The sequence below is a fragment of the Heliconius melpomene genome, chromosome 5 (genome assembly GCF_056956725.1).
Source record: "Heliconius melpomene rosina isolate 202511_hmr_F chromosome 5, ASM5695672v1, whole genome shotgun sequence".
Classification (NCBI taxonomy): Eukaryota; Metazoa; Arthropoda; class Insecta; order Lepidoptera; family Nymphalidae; genus Heliconius; species Heliconius melpomene.
Genome location: NC_140393.1, coordinates 8,563,102 through 8,585,298, shown reverse-complemented (window position 1 = coordinate 8,585,298; position 22,197 = coordinate 8,563,102). Strand labels below are relative to the sequence as shown.

Sequence of the window (22,197 nt, the reverse complement as noted above, 5' to 3'; positions counted from 1 at the left end):
AATACATGCCGCATTAAATTATTTATACAGATTACTAAACTTTTCATTTAATTTTTCCAAATTTTTGTTTGGAAATATTTTTTAACGAGAATTTTTATTGAGTAGCATTAACACAAACTTAATCATTTATTACTAAGGTTCTAAAAGATTTTTCTGGAAATGAAACAAAATACATAAATTTAATATATTTTATTAATCTAATTGGCAGTTAATGACTAAACAATAAAAAAGATCAAAAATCATCAGCTCAAATAACGCATCGACGGCGATAATAGTGCAATGCAGATTTCCGAACCAGATTCAACTTTGGTTTTTGCCTCAACCCTCTAGGGTTTTCTCAATAATACTGAATATAAAAACCAATGGTGTATCCTTATAAATAATGATTAAACTCGGCTAAAAAATGTCGGCTACTCCGATTTTGATTGAACTTTAAAATGTAAATTACAGCTAAATTATTAGCACCAAGTTTTATTAACTTTAGATTTTGTGAAAATTACTAAACTAATTCTGAGTATAATTGTTCAACATTGGATGGATACATGAAAAGCTAAAAAAAATAATAATGAAAAAATATATTGAAATTAACAAAACTTAAAAGAGATACGAAATTATAACTAAAAGTAAAGTCAAATTTAAAATAAATTGAAAGTCAAATTTCAATTTAAAAAAAAGAATAATATATAACTTCTATGAATAATAATACATTGACTGAATATTAAAATGGTCCCTATTTCTAAAAAAAGCAAAAAGATGGCGGCTACACGACAGGAGCTTGCGCGGGAAGACACGGCGCTGTGAGTAACTCTCCGCCGCTCTCCGTGATTGTGACTTTTTTGTGATAATTGATGAGGTCAGCTGAAATAATATATTTTTAAATTATTTATCTATTAGTAACAGTGTTCTAGATTAAAAAGACAAAAGACGATAGAAAACATCACCAAATAATATCGTAACGAATTGCTAGTATTTAATATTTTCATTTTCCTCACTCCATTGACAAGGCAAAGCGCGGCGTTGGGTTCCGCCACTCAACACGCATACTACTACCAAGAGTTGGGCGAAAAGTGAGGAAGGGGATTGGAAAAACGCAAAAAAAAACAAACACCAAATGTATAATATTTTTTTAAAAATGAAATAGAATAAAAGAAATCTCACCTAAACTCTCGTGCCTAATCTGCCCAGCGCCCAACAATCTGTAACCATCGCTGGCGTCAATCAGGTAGTGCTTGCAGCGGTCAGCGCGGTACGATATGGCGTAGCCCCAGACACGCTCGGATATACGCACCAGGAAACTACCTTCCGGTTTGTTTGTGAGGATCTGTTCCGCTTCTGGTCGTGTTATCAGACCTGGGGAAGGAAACGGATAGAAGGATTAGAACTCGTTAGGACCACAGCAGATCTATTTAAAAATATTTATATGAGATGTATACTTACCATGAAACCATTCAACAGGTTTTTCGTTCTCATCCAAACCCACTCCTCGCTTTAGCTCATGATTTCTAAACCACTCCAATACTGCTTCTCGATTGGGAGGCTTGCCAGCTGTAAATTATCAAGTAGTATCATAATACTTAAACGTTGTCATTATTTTAGGAAAACAGTCGTTTATAAAATTCGAATATCTGGCCGTCAGTTTTACGGTTTTTTTTATTCGGGCAACCAATCGCTACCAATTATATTATTATTAGTGTTACATAAGTACATTATAATTATGTCGGAAAATGTATCTCTTAATTATTTCTTAATAAACATTGATCTTCGTTGTTATGTACTTGTTCTTATTAATAAATACATAACAATATGTACTTCATACATATAACCCGTTTTTCTACCTACTTTCGATTATCCGAATTTTCGAATATCAGAATGTCTAACTACAACAATTTTATTAATCCGATCAAGTCGGTAGGAAACAAAGAATATAATTATCTACTATCTAATAAAAACCGAGGATGTATATTATGACGTAAGTAATTGTTTTATCAGTATGTTAAAACAATTAGGTAATCATCCCCTCCATTGCAAAATAGTGTAAAAATGAATATAACGAACTTGCTGTGCTAATTAAGAATAAGTATATTATTGTTATTGTCTATTTTCTTAATTTTGAAATAAAGCATTTATATAGAATTTTAAGCGTTTTCCCATATATCATTGTAGTCTCAAAAAATATGATGTCAAGGCTTTCCGTTTAAAATTTATTTTTAGGGTAAATACAACTCGTCGACATACCGATAGCAGGCGGTGTCGCTGGTAGATGAGTGCTGCGACGGTGCGCCTCTCGGGCAGCTCGAGCTATCTCCCTCATCGCTGCTTCCGCCTCCTTCGCTTTACGTTCTGAAAAACAGTTAAATAGTAATAAGATAACTAACATAAATAAAATTTTTATAAGCGATTTTTTTTTAAAAGGTTTATTATAAGAGGTAACGAAAATTACGTAGTTGTAACTAATTTGTAACTGATTATTAAGACGGAGATTGTTGATTTTATTCTCAACAATTAATGATTGTACGAAACTACTTACTACAATATTTATGCGTTTTTCACACTTTAAAAGATTGACACAAATATTTTAGCCTCTCCTCTATTTGTATTGAAAATCAAAATACTCTTTCACCAACTCACCCTGCTCCCTCCACACAGCATCTTCATCTTGAGCTTGTAGCTGAGCATCTCGTAGAGTGCGAGCTCGTCTTGCCCTCAACCCTCTCAATATGTCACCCGCCCTCGCAGCGGCGACGCGACGCTCCCACGCCGCTACTCTTAGGCTTACCCCGTCTCCGTTACGTGGAAGAGCTGACTCCTGGAAAAAAGTATAGTCGAGATATTGAATGTTGACAGGTGGAATTAAATGCTACGCTTTATCTTGTTATCGGGGAAATTAAAATTTTAAATAAATAATACCGTCGAGTATGAGGGAATTGAACCCACAACCGTAGTCTTTACAGCCACTGCGCTATAACAGCCTCAATTTTATAAAATTTGTATAAAAAATGTTAGTATATTTTTTTATTTGTGCAACAGTAACGCTTCGAAAGTTTGGATAGTGTAAAAACACTCTTGATTTTATAAATCTGATTCCGTTTTACATAACAAATTTAACTCACTTGTATAACATCCCTCTTCCCTTCAATAAAATTGAACTGCAAAGTATTCTTCTTTATGTTCAACTTGATATGATCATCGCAATAGTCTTTATCAGCTTCATTGTCACTCTTCTCCTTAACCTCAGGTTCCAAAGCCTCAATGCGTTGTCTTAATTCATCAACTGAGCAATACAGGTCGAATGTATCTTCTAACGAATCTACATTTTTTGGTGATAAATCGAACTTCTGTAAAGAAATACCATTATATTATTAAATTAATAATCTGTGATCATTACAAATGAATATTTTACTAATTAAACGTTGAGAGCTGAGAGATATGTCACTCTGTTTTGCACTAGTACGTTTATTGAAAACTGAAAGATTTTTTTTACCCATTGGTTAAAAAATATATGATCGGTTAACTGTCTTCGACGGCGCCATATTTACATACTTATAGGCAATGAGTAAATGTGTTCTGTGCTTTTATGTATATTTTTAACGTTAGTCATGCTAAAATATAAAGAAACCAAATTAAAGAGAGTTTGCTTTTGAGTTACTACAATACTATATTTAGATGCAAACGAGTGACTATTAACGACAGTTTAACCTCGTGTTAGTTTATCTCGTTTCATGACAAAAGTTATACTTTAAACTTAGTTATACTTTTTGTATAAGTTTATTGTCATGAAAATCTATGTTAATTAGTCACAGCACCGTTGTAAAACTTACAATGTTATTTTACTAATGTGTTTAAGCTTTGTATGTATTATTTTAATGTCACTTCTTATTTGAAAATAAATTTTGTTTAATTTAAATTCGTTTCTAAATTTTAGAATATTATTATAAATATATCATCTGAGTACTAACTACAATAATAATCAATATAATATAATATATAATATCAATATTTTAAATGTATCTTTTTTTTTATAATAATTTATATTTAAAAATGTGAAATTGATTCGCTAATTTAATAAAAGTATATGCTGTAATATATAACAAATAACATATTTAATAGATATAATAACTAAGAGAGAAAATGTATATCAGCATCATCATCATCACCCCGAACGAGGCGAGACGAGATTCTCTACTTGCTTAATAAAACGTGGCAATCGCGGGAAGCTGAGTAAACTATCAAAAATATATTTTTTGGGTACCAGATATAATACAAATCTAGGTATAATCTAATTTCTATTACTTCTAATTGACATGAATAAAATACTGATTTTTAATTCTTAATATCTCAAACCCTTATCTTTATTCCTTGAACTTTTATCTAAAAAACATTTTTATTTGGCGTAATATATACAATTAAATACATAAACCAAATTTCATGGCAATAATAATCATATTAATTAGGTACGCTAAATTTGATTAATGAAGAATTCAAAATGGCTTCACTAGACTACGTCATAAATTATTTGCACATGCGGCCGCTTGTCTATTATATATATTATCTATAGGATCTATAAAAAAAACATTCGATAGTGCGATGTGCGATAGCAAACGTCAATGTCAAATCTGTTGTCAAACATTGTGGCAAGTGGCAACTCACAGGCTTGAGTCGTGTGTTATTCTAAATGAAAATAATAGAATAAATATTTACAATATAATAAATTGAAACAGTTTATTTTAAGATTTTAGGTTTATGCTATAAGTGTGAGAAAGCAATGTTGTTATATACACCGAGCAGTCTTCACGAAATAACGTTCGTTGAATAGTGAAATCTTAGACGATATGTTTGGAATTTCTAACGGGTTAACCCGGAACGAGGCGTGGCAGGAGCCTCTACGAAATAATGAAATAATATTTCAATTACCGAAAGGTTTTAATGTTGGGAATACGATTGTCATAAAGGGACAATTAAATCTAAACAATCAAAGGTATGTTTACAATTGAGGTTTACTATTATTTTATGAAATTATATATGAATTTTTACGAAATAACAAAATATTAAAATAATTGCAATTATTTTTTAGGTTACGAATAGGACTAACAAGGGGAATAGATAATTCAGGCAAAAATTTTCTCTTTTATATAATTTTTGACTTTGTTGGAGATGAAATAACAATTGTCAGGGATGAAAATGGCGTATTAGTGGAAGACCAAAAAGTACCAGAACTCTCAGAACTTTGTCCAGGTATGTATTAATAATATTGTCACTTACATTGCATAAGTTTTGTTATAGTTAAATGTAAACAAAATTTAAAACTTTTTAGCATTTTAATAAGTACATAATAATAATGAACTTTGCATTATTCTGCATATAGGTGTAGAGAGCCTAATGTCAAGACACTATTCTCTGCTTTTGGACTTAATTCAAGATATTGCATGAGTTGCAGAGCTCAAGCTCAACCCGAGTAGGGAATGTATCTACACAACTATTGCTTTTACAGTTAAATGCTGTGGTACTGCATGATAATGGCTTCTTTTGTGGTTTTTATATGAACACTTGGGATATGGATAAATTATTTTCATTTTCTCATTTTGGTAACATGTCTACAGCATTCACAGCATTGAGTTCTAACACTCAAAAAGCAATATCTTGAAATTGGAAAGAAAACAAAGAATGGAATGTCTTAACACTAGGTTCCCTCTGCCTACTGAGCTATATATTTATACTAGCGGCCCGCCCGCGGCTTCGCCTGCGTGAATTACGTTATTATTAATTTCTGTCTCCATGAGTACCTACGTCCTATAAGTGAGGTACATGCAAAATTTTTGTAGTAACGAAGTTTCATACAAACTTTCGACCCCAAAAACAACCCCTTAGAAATCGAATATTGCAAATTCCCGTCTTAGCGAGCACCTACGTCCTATAAGTAACTCCTATGCAAAATTTGAGATTCCTAGCACTTGTAGTTTCTGAGATTTCGTGATGAGTGAGTGACCTTTCGATTTTATATATATAGATATAGAAGACACTAAAAAGAATTATATTTTCAGATTCTGATTTCATATTTCATATAAAATTTAAAGAGAATAGTCAGAATGAATTACTTTTGTCAACAATGCTCGGAGCCTATGCATTTGATGATATAAATCTACAGTCTTCAACAGAAATTCTTATTCAAGAAAACATATTTATAACTGTGCAGGATACCTTGAAAATACAAGAATTACAGTTTTTATGGTAATGATTAAAATTTAAACAATCAATTTGGATCCTATGTATAAGTTAATATATAGTTAATAGAGTTTACAAGATAACTGAATAAAGTGCTCTTAAGAAAATTAAATTATAAATATAAATGTATGGCATATAGCATATGTTTATTATTTTATTTTATTAAAAGCAAGATGACGCCTTATTCCTTTATCATATAAACCTTCTCCTTTGACATGTCTGTCATACATAATTATTTTTAAGTGTTATTGTACACTTACAAAAACATTTTTTTAGAAAACATATAAAGACTATTTTTATATGTTTCCTAAAAAAGTATTAAAGAATACTTACTGTAATTATAATTTATTTTATTTTATTTATTTATGCATTTTGTTATTGTTGTTTCCTTTGAAAGCACAGCTTTAGTTAATTATTTATTTTTTACTTTAAACTTGTCAGTATTAATAAGTTAATAAATACATACGAAGTATAAAATGTATTACATACTTGTAACAATTCTTTTTAGTGTCATATTATGTGCATGCATGCATATTTTCTTATAGCACTATAGTAAATGTAGATATTATAAGATGGCCCACCATTGTCGAAAATTTTATAATAAAATTTGATTATATGAATTTATTTTTAATTAAAATTCAATAGAATTTCACTTCTGTATTTTTACTGCTTTTTAATCATTCAAAATCAAATTAAATCAGCTTCACACTGTATCTCGTAAAAAGCAGCACCCTGTTGTGTGCAAAAAGGTGCCTAGTGCCAGAGCGAAGAAATGAAAATATTAATAAATAAAAATTATTTCCTGAGAAAATGAATTATTATTTACTAATATTTTCATTTAAATTTATAGGCCGATAGTTTTAAATCCTTTGCACACACTGAAAAAACACTTAAAAATTTAAAAAAATGTCATATTTGTTATACAAACCTGTTCTAAGCTATCAAGAGGCTTGTAATCGATCAAATGAGTCAATTCCTTCTCAACTGATTTGCGAAGTTGATGGGCTTCCTCACGAGCCTGAGCTAAGGCGCGTTGACGAGCTTCTTCAGCAAGGATGTTCTCAATGGACTGGTCATCTGGATGCTCTCCCATGACCCAGACCTTGAAATAATAATTTCGATATTAATTCGTTCTGATGTCTAACAACTAAGCAATATAAGATGTTACTGTCGATTTGTAAAGTACCTACATTTTAAAACATCATCAAACTTCATTTTAGTTGGCATTTGAACTGATGACTATTGGTTATTAATCTTTTAAGCTAAATGTGGAATTATAAAAATATATAATAAATAGTAATGTTTTGTCAAATACTAAACGCAGCTGATTGAATTGCGGAAATTTGTAACAATCTTCCTACAGAAATGCTAAAAACTTAAATAACATATAGCATAGTGGTCTATATGTGAATTTAACACAATTGTGAAGGAGAGCAGGTTCAAATTGAATGTAGCTGACATTCAAAATTTCATGTTTTCTAAAAAGATAGAGAAATAAATTATCTAATCTATTACTTAGAAAAAATGCGAAAAGTGCGTATCAAATCAAACGTTAGCGGAAAAATACCTTTACAGTACCGTATTTACGCAGGTGACCAAAGTAGGTTAGTTTGTTGAGCTCAATATTAAATAGCCTTGAATTTTCATTACTGATTTCCACATTGCTTTGTGTACATTTAAAGTACTAAAACACAGGAACTGATAAATGGTCTAATTGCGACCATTGATTCTTAGATTAAATAATTTTATGGTGTTTTTGGTTTCCTGTACAATTTATAAGTATATTCAATTTATTATTTGTATAGGGTTTTTTCTTAATTATAGTTAGAGAATTAATTTATATTTAAAATAAGGCTCTTTCTTCTTAATACGAGCAAGATAACTAGTTGGACCCTAGTGGTAAGACTTATGACACCCAATTTAATTTTTGAGATATTTCGTGTGGAGTCTAATAAAAATAGACATATAAATAGGTATTAAGCTAAAAATAGAAATAGATATTTAATTAAATGCGTCTTGCTATCCACTAATGGATTTTATATATCAATCAATTGAACAAATTGTTTCACACAATTTGATTCATGGCTAAGAACATAAAAGGCAGACATCGATGCTCTAGTGTTGCGAGTGATGTAATATATTTTAAATAAAGACCTTTTCAAACAGAGACCTTTACATCTTTAGCCCGAAAGTTAGATAATTTTTATTTGGCGACACACTTGACAACTCCTGAGATGTTTTTATTTGTAAACTAGCGACCCCCTTGCGGCTTCGCCCGCTTTTACTACTGGATTATTCATATAATGTATGTTTGCAAAGCACTTAAGATAATGTGAAAATTAATTAAACCCTAATGCAACCCGCATTTTCGTAGTTTAAATAAGGATTTACCAATTGTTTTACATTAGTAAGTACCGTAATTTTAAATCTGTGCTACTAATCTTTTCAAGTACTTATTAAAATATATTTAAATGACTATTTTTAGATAGTTAAATGACTATTTTTAAACGGAAGAAATTATAAACAAAAACCTACCTACTAATAGCTACTACAAAAAATATGAAACCAAATATATCGCGCTGAAATAATACATTCAACTCCAATTATCCAATACGTGCAAACGCATCTAAATCTTCCTTGCTATGGAGGCAGGCGGGGTTTTTTTTTTCGAGCTTGTGGTTAATGCTTGAGAGGGTATTCTGTCCCTGGTAAAAAGCAAACACTACGTGGCTGCCTGTGAGGAAAATTAAATAGAATGCATTGGCCGGGAGTCGAACCCGGGCCGCCCGCGTGGCAGGCGAGCATTCTACCACTGAACCACCGATGACTGCTCATGACGCGCTTGTATAAGCAAAACGTCCCGGGGCGCGTTTCGCAGCAAGGATGTTTTCATATTGTAACAACTTCTAAAGTAATTATTAAAATGAAAAACAGTAAAAGACAGTTTTGATCTACATTAAATGGCCAACGTAACTAATATACTTATTTATATGCTGAGAGTAAGGGATAAGTAAAACTTGAGTCGGCACAGCTGATGAGTCAACGGCGTGATGTGTCAACAATTAAATGCGTTTTTCTCTAAAACTATTCGCAATTTCGAAATAGTGTAAACAGCAAATTTTGTCTTCGTTTAACGTAGAAAATTATTAAAGTATTTTAAAGGATAAGGATTAATACCATTATGGAAAAATATCCCTCACAATAAAAAATATATTGAAATTACTATTTTTAGACAGCAATATGATCACTACACGTTATTCTTAAAAGATACGAATATGCCATCACGGACTTTTTTGTAGATCTTATTAAGAGGAACAATACTCCAGTACATTTTTTTCATGTAGTATTTACCATTAAAGCAGCGCATGCGCCAAAGTGTCTCAGCGGGTAGGACTTTATACACATTTGTCGTATTTATGTTAATTTACATAAGAATGTACAAATAATAAACTATATATAAACCTTCCCTGAGAAATACTCGACCTAATGGTGAAAACCGCAACAAAATCCGTTGGGTGGTTTAGAAGAAGAAGAGTTAGAAACAACAGACAGACACGAAAAGCGACTTTGTTTTATAAGATATAGGATAGCAAAAGTTAACTTTTTTGTGTGTTTGTTTGTTTGTTTGGTTAACAAATACTTAAGTATATCTAATAACTTTCTTTTAATGTTTAAAATACGAAAATCGATACTATATTATTGTATTAGGCCATCGTGATGAGAATAATAGGAAGGAATTTAACTCAGAGAAACTATTATAATTAAGTATGTACCTAAATATATATAATACGTGTCAATATATGAAATGATCGCAAAATTGCTAATAATCAGGTTAATGAATGCCAATATTCTATTATTTCATTCTAGCTTCATACCCATGGTTCTCCATCTTCTCCTTCAAGAAACTGCACCTGCTTCTTGTCATTTGTTTGAAATTTTGTACGGCCATTTTCTTCCTTGCTGACTTTTTGATCCCAAGCCTGCCACCGACGCACCTTAAAAAAGATTTTGCTTAGAGTTAAAATTTTATGGTACTATCTATGCTAAGATTTTTTGCTTCGTATCCAGGTTTAGTAAACCTACTTATATCTGCTAGCAATTATTATGCAAAAAATGTTACGTTACTAAGAAGTGTTAGTCAGCGTTAAGACAAGTTTAGGGTAAGAATACTTGTAATTTTAAGGTTAATACTTGTAATTTTTTAATTCAGGTTTAACCATTTGTTTAATGAAAATTAAATTTAAAGCTTTTCTTTTACACAAAAATCTCCTATTTTATTATCAAGATTATACTATAATAGCGTAATCAGATAATATGTTTACCATCGATAATAATACATGTTGATTTTTGCCGCACCTTAAAATTCCACTCATAAAGGAAGGTGTGACCACAAGGAGTGCGCTGGCGCTCGGCGCTTTTACAAGGAGAATAAGAATATTAACTAATATTTAAAATGTATATTTTTGTTTTTCTTTATACGGAATATGTAAATCAAAGCGATCCATGAATTCTCGTCTAGTTAGTTGTAGGTCGTAATGCATGTATATGGAAAAGTAAATAACAATTTAAGAAATATAAATAAATACAATTTTACAAAATATTGACTCATCTTATAACATTCATAGAAATGATAAAGGTGATAACGGTCTTACTTGTTATTTCAATAAACATTTATCAACGAGTGTCAAACATTTGTTTTGATAGCGCTCTGGAGGGTTACTGGTCGTTCGTATAGTGAAATAAACATTAGGTTATATTAGGGTACCAGTAGACACCCAAAAATTGAAGGATCAATTGAACGATAGAGATCCGAATGTCAGAAACCTAACATTAGTTTCGACGGTCTCTAGCTAAAGTATCGAAAGGGATAAATCTAAATATCTTTTATTACTCTTTTGAATTACTAACAAGGATAGTTTTCGAATACATATACGTTTAAAAAACGCATGAATACCTAATTATTTTGGAATTTAAAAAAAAAAAAACTACACTTCTTAATATTAACAAGAGAAATTACAACATTACGAGTTTTCGCTTTCGATACTCTACCTAGGAAACGTGGCTTTACCTGTCTCACTTCTTCTCTCTTCTCTCCGTCATATAAAAACAATGTAAGACACATTATTAAATTTGTTCTTCAAAAAAACTTAAAAACAATAACTTATGTGTTCAATAGGCATATAATCAATATTTTTACAGCCTATTGCAGCAAATAGATATCTAATAAATGCTAATTTTATGTCAAAAATAACTTTAATGGTGATGGATTAGGTAAGCGGTAGCAACAAAAGTGAGTGGTCACTGTACTCTGTAACGAATCGTGTCTAATAAAAACCTTGAAGCCTTGAATAGGCGGATTTAAAATATATAAACTGTCAATATACGTGTATGAAAAATCTCTAGTTAATTAATAATTAAAAGCCTTAAATGCCTACAGAAAAAATAATTATATTTAGATGGAAAATTAACAATATAACGAGAAATGATCTAGCATTTGTGGCAACAAGGCAAAGCGCGGTCTTGAGTTCTTGTACTCAAGACGCAATGCCTCTTATACGGCGGAAACTGGGGAACGGAAGTTTATTGGAAACTGAATCTCTTAACACTAGGTTCCTTCTTCTTACTCTGCTATGTCCGAGATACCGCGTGAAGTTAAAAAAATATAATATTAATCAGCCTAGGTCATAAAGCTAGAGCATTTGGTTAATTATATTTTTTACAGTACTTTTAGCAGTACTTGTATGGACCGCGACTCTTCTTGAATTTTCTCTTAAATCGAGTAGAGTCCCAATATTATTATTGCAATAGTTCTTATTGTTTTTCTTATTTAAATATTTTTATAATATTTCCAATATTATACTAATTCAAGAATTTAGGAATGCAAGGTCGAAAGTTCCATTAGAGGCCTGTTATATTAGATAAGTAGGTATATAAAGCTGAGAACTTGCACAATATGTTATTTAATAACCGTTAAGACGTTTATAAATTTATTTACCTATATAGAGACTTAAATTGACACAAACGAGTATGTTAACACTTGGTTTCCAAGTTCCCTCTAGCTATCCCGCTATGTGCGGGATACAGCGTGAAGCTAAAAAAAAACGTCTAATGAAATGGTAAATAGAATAGGTATAGTACCTGTTCCTCACGCATCTTGCAGAAGAGCGTTTGTTTCTGTGTCTCGTCGAGCTCGGCGAGGATCTCCGGGTCGACCCACATGTCTCTCAATATCTGCTGCAGCATTGTGCCGGTCCTGAAAAAATGTATTATATTAGGTAATCTTCATTTTAAATTATCAAGTTCATTTTATTTATTTGGATTTTAAGTTGATTTTATGAGGCAAATGAGAGAACATAGTGATATCTCTCTATATATCATCTGTTTTTACTTGTTTTATCATCGTGACTTAATGGGAACCTAGAGTTAACCCTTTTACCTTTAAGATACTTCCGTTCCCCACTTTCCACCAAATTCTCTAGGCATTGCGTGTTGAGTGGCAGCATGCCTTAGGTATTACCAGAGCAAAGAAATGAAAATATAAATATTTCATTCCCCCGAGTGGAAATTGTCTGATCCAAAAGTCACGTCACGCTTACAAATCAAAATATGAAGAAAAGAGTGTCTCAACTCTAGATTTTCTTTAGCTAGATACTCATATATGACGCTAAAAAATAATAAACATATAAAAAGTAGTTAAAACATATGTGAAAAATTATCTAATCCGACTGCCAGCGTAATGTTAACCTACTAACCTCAGAAGTAACGTCAGAACATTTGGGCATTATTATAATATTTTAATAGCCGTAACCGCAGTAATTACAGAAACAAGAACTTACTTTGTACTGTTTTAAACTTTTTCGAATGGCACAATAACTACATTGTAAAATTTCTAAGCGTGTTAATTTTTTTCTGGTGTTGCGTATTTTAAATTATTATATAATTTTTGTATACATATTTTACACAATATGTTAATATTTTTTTTTTATAAAGATTGTGTAATTTTTATTGTATCTGTGGATTGTATTTTTTTTTATTTTTATAGTTGTAATGCAAGCTTAGGTGTTATTATTGTTAGGTTTAATGAAATCAACTGGTTTTTATTATTTGCATTAATATATACTTCTCTTTTTTCAACCTCCGATGTAAAAAGCCCCTCTTTTATAAGATAGATGTGTTTGTCAGTCTGTGACATCATAACTCCTGAATTAATGAACCAATTTGAGTTCAATTTTTTTTGTCCATAGTGGTGTTTCTTAGGTGTATTTTATGTAAATTAGCAGATTAGCAGTTTAAGAGCTACGAGCACAAGAGATAGAGGTAGAGGTAATAATATTATTAGCCGGGGATTTTTTACGTCTCATTTTTTAATAAAAAAAAAACGACACAAAAACGCCGAATAGAGCTAAATATTATTTAAAAATAATAGGTATATTTTTTACATATTTCATCTTCGAATCTTAGACGAACTTGACAATAAGATTAGATATCTCATTACTATCTGATTTGGAAATACCGTATTAAATATTGTATTGAAGGAAACAAAAATGGAATATTTGACAAATAGAGAAAATCTACTTTCAATTTTTTTTCTTTATAGTCAGTTCAGTGAAAAGTGGAGAATAGAAGTGTCTTAACATTAGGTTCCCAGTTTCCCTATGCATACCGTGCTAGGTGCGGGATACAGCGTGTATCTAAAAAAATATATAACATACCTCACCTTACATAGCATATTGTAAAAGTTATGTAAATTTAAAATTTTAAGCGACGCGTGAACAGTACAGTTGGAAGAAGGCATTCAGTTTAAGGTTAAATCCATTTTATTAGTTTTTGTTAAAGTATATTTAAATATGTAGGTTCATTTTTACTGTTGCTTAAAAATACATATAAATATACTTCAGGGACTTCTGAGTCATAATTCATAAATCATAGTTTTTATAACACCCACGCTAAATTATCTTGATAGCTCAAGCTTCAAAGCTTACAAATTTAAACCAGTTTTTTGGTGGATTGTTTAAATTTAGTTCAAATAAAGTCAATAGTACAGGCCAGTGGCCAGCGCAGAGGCACTAGAGTGTAACTGTAAGCGCGACAGGTTGTGGGTTCGATTGCCACTCGAGGGAATGAAATATTAAATATTTTCTTCGCTCCGGTAACGAGGTAAAGCGCGGCGTTGAATTACGTCGCTCAACACGCCATGTCTTCAGAAATGTATCTTAACACTAGGTTCCCCCTTAAAAAGAATACTTTTTGAAGTAATCGTAATTCATAACTATTGAATAAACTTCAGTAGGTATTGCAATGAGAACTTGTAGAGCTACTATATGAAGACACATATTAACTTGGATGAATTAAATATATTTATATTATTTCATGAAAAAAGCGTTTGTTAATTTTAAAAACATAAAAGTTTATTTTAAAATAAGTTTGAAAAAAAACATTTTTTATACCAATATAAATATGTATTTATAGTAATTATCTTTTATTTTAAAATAATAATGATATCGAAGTAAAGATGTATTTCATATCTTTTTTTATATAAATAAAAGCTTTCTAAAACACTGTTAACAGAGCGGCGTCACCAATCATAATTAATAATTATTATACGTCCGTTAATTTTCCCAGAAAGCACGAACAATGGAGATGGACTGGATCTTGAATGTAAATGAGGCCAGGCCAAAATGCGTCACCGAGACTTTTCCGAGAAAGCGATCCAAAATATATGTGTATCCCGCTCATAGCAGGATAAGCAGATGTAACCTGGGAACCTAGTGTTAAAACACTCCGTCATTTTCCATCTAATTTTAGAACGTCAAACAAACCAGTCTAATGACACGGACACTTCGTTTACACGTCTGTGCGCACTAATCTCAGAAACTGATATAAATGCAGTTTTCACTAGTTTATTATCAGATTTTTTTCATATTTCCCTTAAGTGTTTACTTTATAAATTCCGTTCAAAAATTAAAAGTTACACCAATGTATTTTTTTCGACAAAACTGCAACAATATAATCGATTTACCGAATTGGTTGAAACTTAAAATTATAATGTTATTAGAAAACGAAAGTAATTCAAATCAGTAAATAAATAATTTTATTTTTACAATAATATAATACTTGTCAGCCATCTTAGACAAAAGCAGTGCAGGGTTCCGTCATCCATAGCAATGTCGCAGGAATTTATTATTAGGTTCGTGTTCCACGTGGAAAATATGACACTCATCAAATAATAAGATTCTGTTGTGGCGCTGGAGCACAAACATATTGCTGTAACGTGACGATTGTGGGTTCGATTCCCACTAGGGAATTAATTATTAATATTTTCATTTCTTCGCTCTGGTATCCACGCAAAAGTGCCTTTACGTTGGGGTTGAGTTTCGCCACTTAAGACCTCGAAACATTCAGTGGAACGTAGAGAACGGAGAGTTTCAATACTAGATTCCTTCTGTATAATCTGTTATATACGGTATATAGCGTGACGCTGAAAAAAAAGAGAAAATAATAATTGTAAGTATTAAAAACAATTATATTTAACAATTTGCAACTTTGTCTATCTGTTTGTAAACATTTTACGGGTTATTTATCTAAAATTATCAAACATGAAAATATATAAAACATGATTATTGAGATATCAGAGCGACTATATAAATAACTGATTGAATTTCTAACATGTAATTATTGAGGTGTTATTTCTCACAAATAAACCAACATATTTAGTAGTAAATGTATAGCAATATAATATTATTAGCTTCGCATCAGATGTGGTATCGACACTAAGCCGGCTTAAAAGTGAAGGTGACTGCGAAATGCCAGTCCTTAGAACGAACCGGTCGGGTCTCTTGTACTTACGCACTTTAGTTACTTTATTATGATACTATTATATATAGATATATTTATATGTAAATAATATATTTATTTATATGTATTATGTTAAAATATGCTGTCTTTATGTACAAAGTACTTGCAAATGAGAGAATTCAGCATCCTATTGGAATCTGCATATTTGAGTCGGTGTGTTTATTTTGTATTGTTCTAGCGGAGAACGGAGAAAATTTACATTAGTAAGAATAATGTTATAAATTATAATAATTATATTTAATTACCTATTCAATAAGAGGACTAGTTGGGGACTAGTTCGATTTACACTCGCAGGAATGAAAAAAAATATTTTTTTATTTCCTCGCTCTAATAATGAGGCAAATTGCAGCTTTGAGTTCTACCGATTAACTAGAATTCGTCGGAAAGTGAGGAACGGAAATTTCTCAATGGGAACGAAATATCTGGTGGGCGGGATACAGCGTGAAATATAAAAAAACAAATCTATCTATAAACATAGTGTTTAAATATTCCGCAATACTATACAGCAATTTCAAACCAAATCTATTACAATGACAATAAGTTATTAAAACTATCATTTGTTGGGCAATGGAAAAAAGTCTTAAAACGACCTTAACACTAACGTAACGTAAGTGACAGTTGATGTTACTAATTACTGATCCACCACCCACGTGGTACATGAAATCCCACGTCATCGCCATTGCACAAGATAAGTGGGATTTAGAACTGGGTTTTAAAATTAAATACGATAATATATCAATAATAATGAACGTTAATTGTATAGATAGTTCATGACTGAAAACATATTTTACATTTAAAAAAAATTAAAAGCAATAATCAAAAAAAGATGTTGTCTTTTATTTAACTAAGGCTGTTGAGGCGCAGGGGCACGAGGCCCTCGGGAGGCCTCAATTACTAGTATTTGACGGAAAGTAAGGTAGAAAAATGTTTTTAACACAAGGACACCTACAGCATGAGGCTGAAAGAAAAGAAAAAAGTGGTCATTCAGTGAAGAACAGAGTGTCTTGATAGGCATCAGGCTCAAAAAAAAGAAAAAAGTGGACATTCAGTGAAGAAAAGAATATATTAACACTAGAATCGCTCTCTCCGTTACGTGAAAAAGCTAAAATTGTATAAAATAATATAAAAATAGGATATACTTTTATTAAATTAGTGAATCAATTTTACATTTTTAAATTTAAATTATTATATAAAAAAATACATTAAAAAATATATATATATTATTACTTGTATAAAATCAAGATGTTTTATTTGCAACACATGGCAAGCGTATGGGATAATTCCCATAATGCGGGCTCTTCACGGTCTGATTTACCGCATAGTATGTCGTTTTGTTCATATTTGCATAACACTAAACAATACCGTACACTAACGAATTTAAATCGCCTTTTTTACTTTTTTTTGTAACTTACGTTGCCTTCTATGGGAAGAACATGGCCAAAGAAAACCGTAAAAGTATTTCAATCATGTTCTATAAGAAATGTTTAACAATCGACAACATTTAGGAAAACAATGATTAATTTTTAGAAAGGAAAAAGCAGTTCCTATTAGATTTTTTGCATAGAAATATTAAAATTTAATAAAATAAATGTATATAATAGGTAAGTACACACTACCATTTGTTTGAGATTATGTATTCTGCTGTAATCTACTTTAAAAAAAATACACCCGAATTGATAACCTACTTTTCTTACAGAAGTCAGTTAAAAAAACAAATAGATTCGTATTTTAAAGGAATATTGTCATGTTTAGATCATTAATTAATTAAGATGAACAGACAGACGTTGCGTGTTCAGCAATTGTGATTAATCTTTGAGGCGAGTCATCGCGATGTCATACGTTTATATCAATCTCCGTTTTCAATTATAAATATACTACATTTTAGTATGAAATAGTGATATGAAAAAAATATCATTTATTGCTAGATTGCCTTTTTCCTATGGTTATATTTATAGTTAAATAAATTAGAAATAAAATAAAATATTTTTTTCTTTCGTATTAAATTAATTAAAATATAATAATAAATAAACAAACCAATTGTTATCTGTATCATCATGACAGGTATATAAGAAAGTCTATAATCGAGGGAATTTATAGAATAGGGTTCACAATGATTTTTAATTTTTGTCAAACAAAGAAATATTTCAGATAGCGGGTGAATCCGCGAGCGGGTCGCTAGTAATAAATAAATCTTCAATAATATACATTTAATTCCTTTGATTAATAAAAGGCATTGCCTTTCCATATCCATTAAATGTAGGTATGTACCTATATTTTTTATATAATCTATGAATAATATTCAATAAGTTAAATTGAAAAAACTAAAGGATCTCATACATATGTATGTAGCCAGACCTAAAATATAATTATAATAAAACAATAGCATGCCATAGTTATTGTGCAGCTTATTAAAATTCTTTTGAGTGAAGAAAGCGCTCGCCGTGTGGGCGTGCCCGGTCAGGGAGTCAAGGGCATGTGAGTCTCGAGCTCGACTCTCGGCTCTCGGTGTTAGCTTACATTGGTACTGTATGACATTTTAGATACTCGTATAATATTTTAAACAACTTACTCTTATTATTATATTTTAAATATTTGTTTATATATTTTGTTTTAAAAACAAATCTTTTAAAGTGATTCAATTTTCCAAAATTAATTCAAAATTGCATTTTAAATCCAAGATGCATTCAGTTACGTTGGGTGAAGGAACAAAATGAAGAAAAACAATATTTTTATTAACGAGCGCAAATAATTGATAATTTTATATAGCAGGGTAGATACACAATACGTAGAGTCAAAGGTTTCCGTTTAAATCTCGTATTTTAGTGTATTGTGAGTATATTGGCAGAACTTAGTGTTGCACTGTCTTATCAGAGTCAGGTTATACAAATACTTTATGGCTTCTAGCAAAAATCAAACCCACTAAGGCGTTTACAGTTAAGCGATATTTTATAATTATTATAATTTCAATACATATTAAATACCTAGTAGAAAATTACAAGAAAACCTAATAAAAAACTAAAATATAGGTTTCTAGAATGGAAACTGTATTTCGCTTAATATTTCAAACCAAAATAAACGAACTAGATTATATCTCTAGCAAAAACAACCATTATTATGCGCATAAACTTCTCATATGACGGATTCGCGGGTTAATCATCTCTGTTCCATTTTGGCGTTTTTTTTATTTTCATTCGCAAAACTAACTGTAGTTAACAACTGTACTAAATACCTTAGAAAACATTACCTACACGTTTTCCAGTATAATAATTCTGGTAAACATATAATTTGAAACTTAAGTTGGCGAAAGTTTTTGTTTTTCGCTCTTTTTCTTTGAACTAAATATTTGTTTTGTTCATGCCGTTAGGTATTTACACATTCAGAATGAAAAAAAAATTGCTTCACCCTGTATGCCATACAGCAGGGTAGGCATAGGGAACCCAGTGTTAAGTCCGCGTATTGAGTAGCGGAACTCAACGCCGGTCTTTGCCTCGATATCAGAGACATGATAATATAAATTTAAATAAATATTTCATTTCGTCGAGTGGGGATCGAACCCACACCCACTCGCATGTACAGTTGCACATCTAAGCCCCTGAGCAATGGGGGCCTCTATAATAATTCTGGTAAACATATAATTTGAAGCTAAAGTTGGGGAAAGTTTTTGTTTTTCGCTCTTTTTCTTTGAACTAAAGTTAACTTGTTCATACCGTTAGGTATTTACATATTCGGAATAAAATGTTTAGGTATTCAAGCAGTATTTAGGCTTTGTGACCACATGATGACGCAAGGGGCTGTACTGTCATATTTGGCGAATGAGGTTCTGAATTATTTCACAGTCACGTTTTGTTTGAACAAAACATAAGCAAAAAAAACAGAGAGTACCTTGCGTTAAGACTCACTTTCTCTTTTTATTTTTTTTCAATTCACCTAAATTTTTAAGACATTACCTGGTGTCAGGTTCAGAACTCATAGTTGCCCTTTATCTACGATGCTTTCGAGTGGGGATCGAACCCTGAACCACCGCGTTTACAGTGTTTCACGGCCTTATTTATTTGAAAAACAATTGCCCACACACATGAGTCCACAGGCCACGGCCTTGGTGAAACACCTTGGCACACTTCACGAGCATCCTTGTTAAAAGCAGAACAGTGAAATTTGTATCATTCAAATTAGCTGTGGCCAATTCAAACAAAGGAGCACAATACAAACGTCAAATAATGGTGAATGGGGAAACAATGCGGAGAAGTGGGTCACTAGAATAGTTAAGTATTGTCATTTTGGAGTTTATTGTAATGTGATTTTTGTTTTTCATGTTGAAGAGGTGGTGAAAATGTTTTGCTTTATTGTAGCGCTAAATAGCAGAAAATAAGCATTTTAACATTCCGAGTTATGAATTTTAAACTGCCACTAATAAATATATAACTTAAATATTATCATAATTTACTTTACTTTGCATTCCGTACGTAGCAGAATAGGAAGAGCCATTAAGACATTGTTGTTCCCCACTTTCCGCCGAATTCTGGGTCCATTGCATTGCATTTAGTGGAGAAACTCAAGGCCGCTATGCTGGTAATGACAAGAGCAAGAAAAAAAAAATTAAATATTCCATTTCCTCGATTAGGAATCGAACCCACTGCCTGTCGTGTCAACAGACTAACTTAATACATGTATTCAGCGCACATTTTTATTTCTGTGCTGTAATGTGCAATTCGTTGGTACACTTGTATGCGGGTGTAATGTCCACATGTCACTTTTTGGGTCAATAAACTTTTGTTTTTTTTTTATAATAATACTTGCAACCTCATTCGTCTATTTGCTTTATAGATATTTTTTGCTGAGAATCATTATTTATTTTAATTTGCAGCACACTATTTACATTTGCTAATTAAGCACACATATTTAACAGATATATAAATTTCAATATTTATTTATAACTAGAGACCCACTCACGGCTTCATTCGCTTGAATTACATAATATTTTTTTTCTCATTTAAATGACTTTCGTTATCTAATACAATCATAAATTTTAAGACAAAAAAAATAATTGTGGAATAATGGAATAATCCATACATTGAAAACGGTGAACAAAAAATGTTATATTGGCATAACTTTTTTATTCACAAATACACAAAATTTTTTTATAAACAAACACTAAATGTTAAGGAGAGTTTGCCAAAAAAACAATAGTGAAAACTACAATTAAATCGGCTAAGTCGTTTCTGAGATTAGTGAAACGCAAAAACAAACGTAAAAATAATAATATATAGGGACAAAATTTTAAAATCATTTTTAATTTTAAAAAATTTCAAGTCATTTTTTTTGCTCTATTATGATAATGAATGGATTTATATTATATATAGTTATTTATTATATGTATATAGATTTTTCTATAATTAATATCAAATGTAATTCAATATACCGACAGCACAGGCGTAGAGAGAACCCGCATTCTTTCAACCTACTGACACTATCACGTTACAAAATATAAACATATCACAAAAAAACATCATTTAAACCAAAAATCTGTTGAATAAATAATAAATTGAATATAAAACTTTTAAGAAAATGCAATTGAGACAATAATTTCAGTATAAATTCACTTTCGTAGCGAAATGAGCAATTACGAAACAAGTGTTCGGTCGTTGACCCCCAGCGGTGGCTTGTGGCTAACGTCTAGTGTAAATCTATAATTAAATCTCACTAATTAGGTAAATAGTATCTCATTAAAACCCTAATTAAGTCGGTTAAGACACTCCGATCTCTGTTTATACCCAATATTTGAGACATTACGTTTATGGTAGGAGAAATTAACGTAGCAACCCCATTTCTATAACACAGGGAAAACTCAATGTCAATTGTTTCTTAAATAACGTTTATTAGCTTCACGTAGAATCCCGCACGTAGCAGAACCTGGGAACCTAGTGTTGAAACATTCCGTTCCCATAAAGACATTTCGTTCTCCACTAGACACTAAATTCCAGACGCATGCTAATTACATGTCCACGCCGCACTTTTCCTCATTACCAGAACGAGAAGATGAAAATATTAAATATTTTATCCATCTCCAGTGAGAATCGAATCCACAAGCAAATTAACAGTCGCACGCTTGCACCACTGCGCCCA

General features: G+C 31.2%; 2 protein-coding genes across 2 annotated transcripts in view; one reads left to right on the top strand and one right to left on the bottom strand.

The window, feature by feature from the left end:
- Nucleotides 1–174: 174 nt before the first annotated feature.
- Nucleotides 175–22,197, bottom strand: part of LOC146539197 (SH2 domain-containing protein 4B-like) — a 35,365-nt gene continuing 13,342 nt past the window's right edge. The window contains exons 2-10 of the mRNA XM_085185559.1: nucleotides 12,358–12,472; nucleotides 10,095–10,214; nucleotides 7,148–7,321; nucleotides 3,111–3,335; nucleotides 2,629–2,806; nucleotides 2,236–2,340; nucleotides 1,438–1,545; nucleotides 1,159–1,350; nucleotides 175–858 (exon numbers count right to left, since the gene is read on the bottom strand). Of these exons, the coding sequence (XP_085041685.1) occupies nucleotides 761–858; nucleotides 1,159–1,350; nucleotides 1,438–1,545; nucleotides 2,236–2,340; nucleotides 2,629–2,806; nucleotides 3,111–3,335; nucleotides 7,148–7,321; nucleotides 10,095–10,214; nucleotides 12,358–12,462 (1,305 nt within the window). The 5' untranslated portion in view covers nucleotides 12,463–12,472 and the 3' untranslated portion in view covers nucleotides 175–760. The remainder of the gene's footprint in view (nucleotides 859–1,158; nucleotides 1,351–1,437; nucleotides 1,546–2,235; nucleotides 2,341–2,628; nucleotides 2,807–3,110; nucleotides 3,336–7,147; nucleotides 7,322–10,094; nucleotides 10,215–12,357; nucleotides 12,473–22,197) is intronic.
- LOC146539198 (uncharacterized) lies at nucleotides 4,616–6,839 on the top strand. Its single transcript, XM_085185560.1, has 3 exons — nucleotides 4,616–4,975; nucleotides 5,072–5,232; nucleotides 6,039–6,839. Exons 1-3 carry the CDS (start codon nucleotides 4,830–4,832, stop codon nucleotides 6,227–6,229), a joined length of 498 nt encoding a protein of 165 aa, XP_085041686.1. The 5' UTR covers nucleotides 4,616–4,829; the 3' UTR covers nucleotides 6,230–6,839.

What these genes read in the sequence shown, in the direction of transcription:
- LOC146539198 (XM_085185560.1), top strand. Translation starts at nt 4,830, where the DNA reads ATGTTTGGAATTTCTAACGGGTTAACCCGGAACGAGGCGTGGCAGGAG. An exon ending in TTAAATCTAAACAATCAAAG is followed by an intron (nt 4,976 to 5,071) that starts GTATGTTTACAA and finishes ATTATTTTTTAG; the next exon opens with GTTACGAATAGGACTAACAA. An exon ending in ACTCTCAGAACTTTGTCCAG is followed by an intron (nt 5,233 to 6,038) that starts GTATGTATTAAT and finishes TTATATTTTCAG; the next exon opens with ATTCTGATTTCATATTTCAT.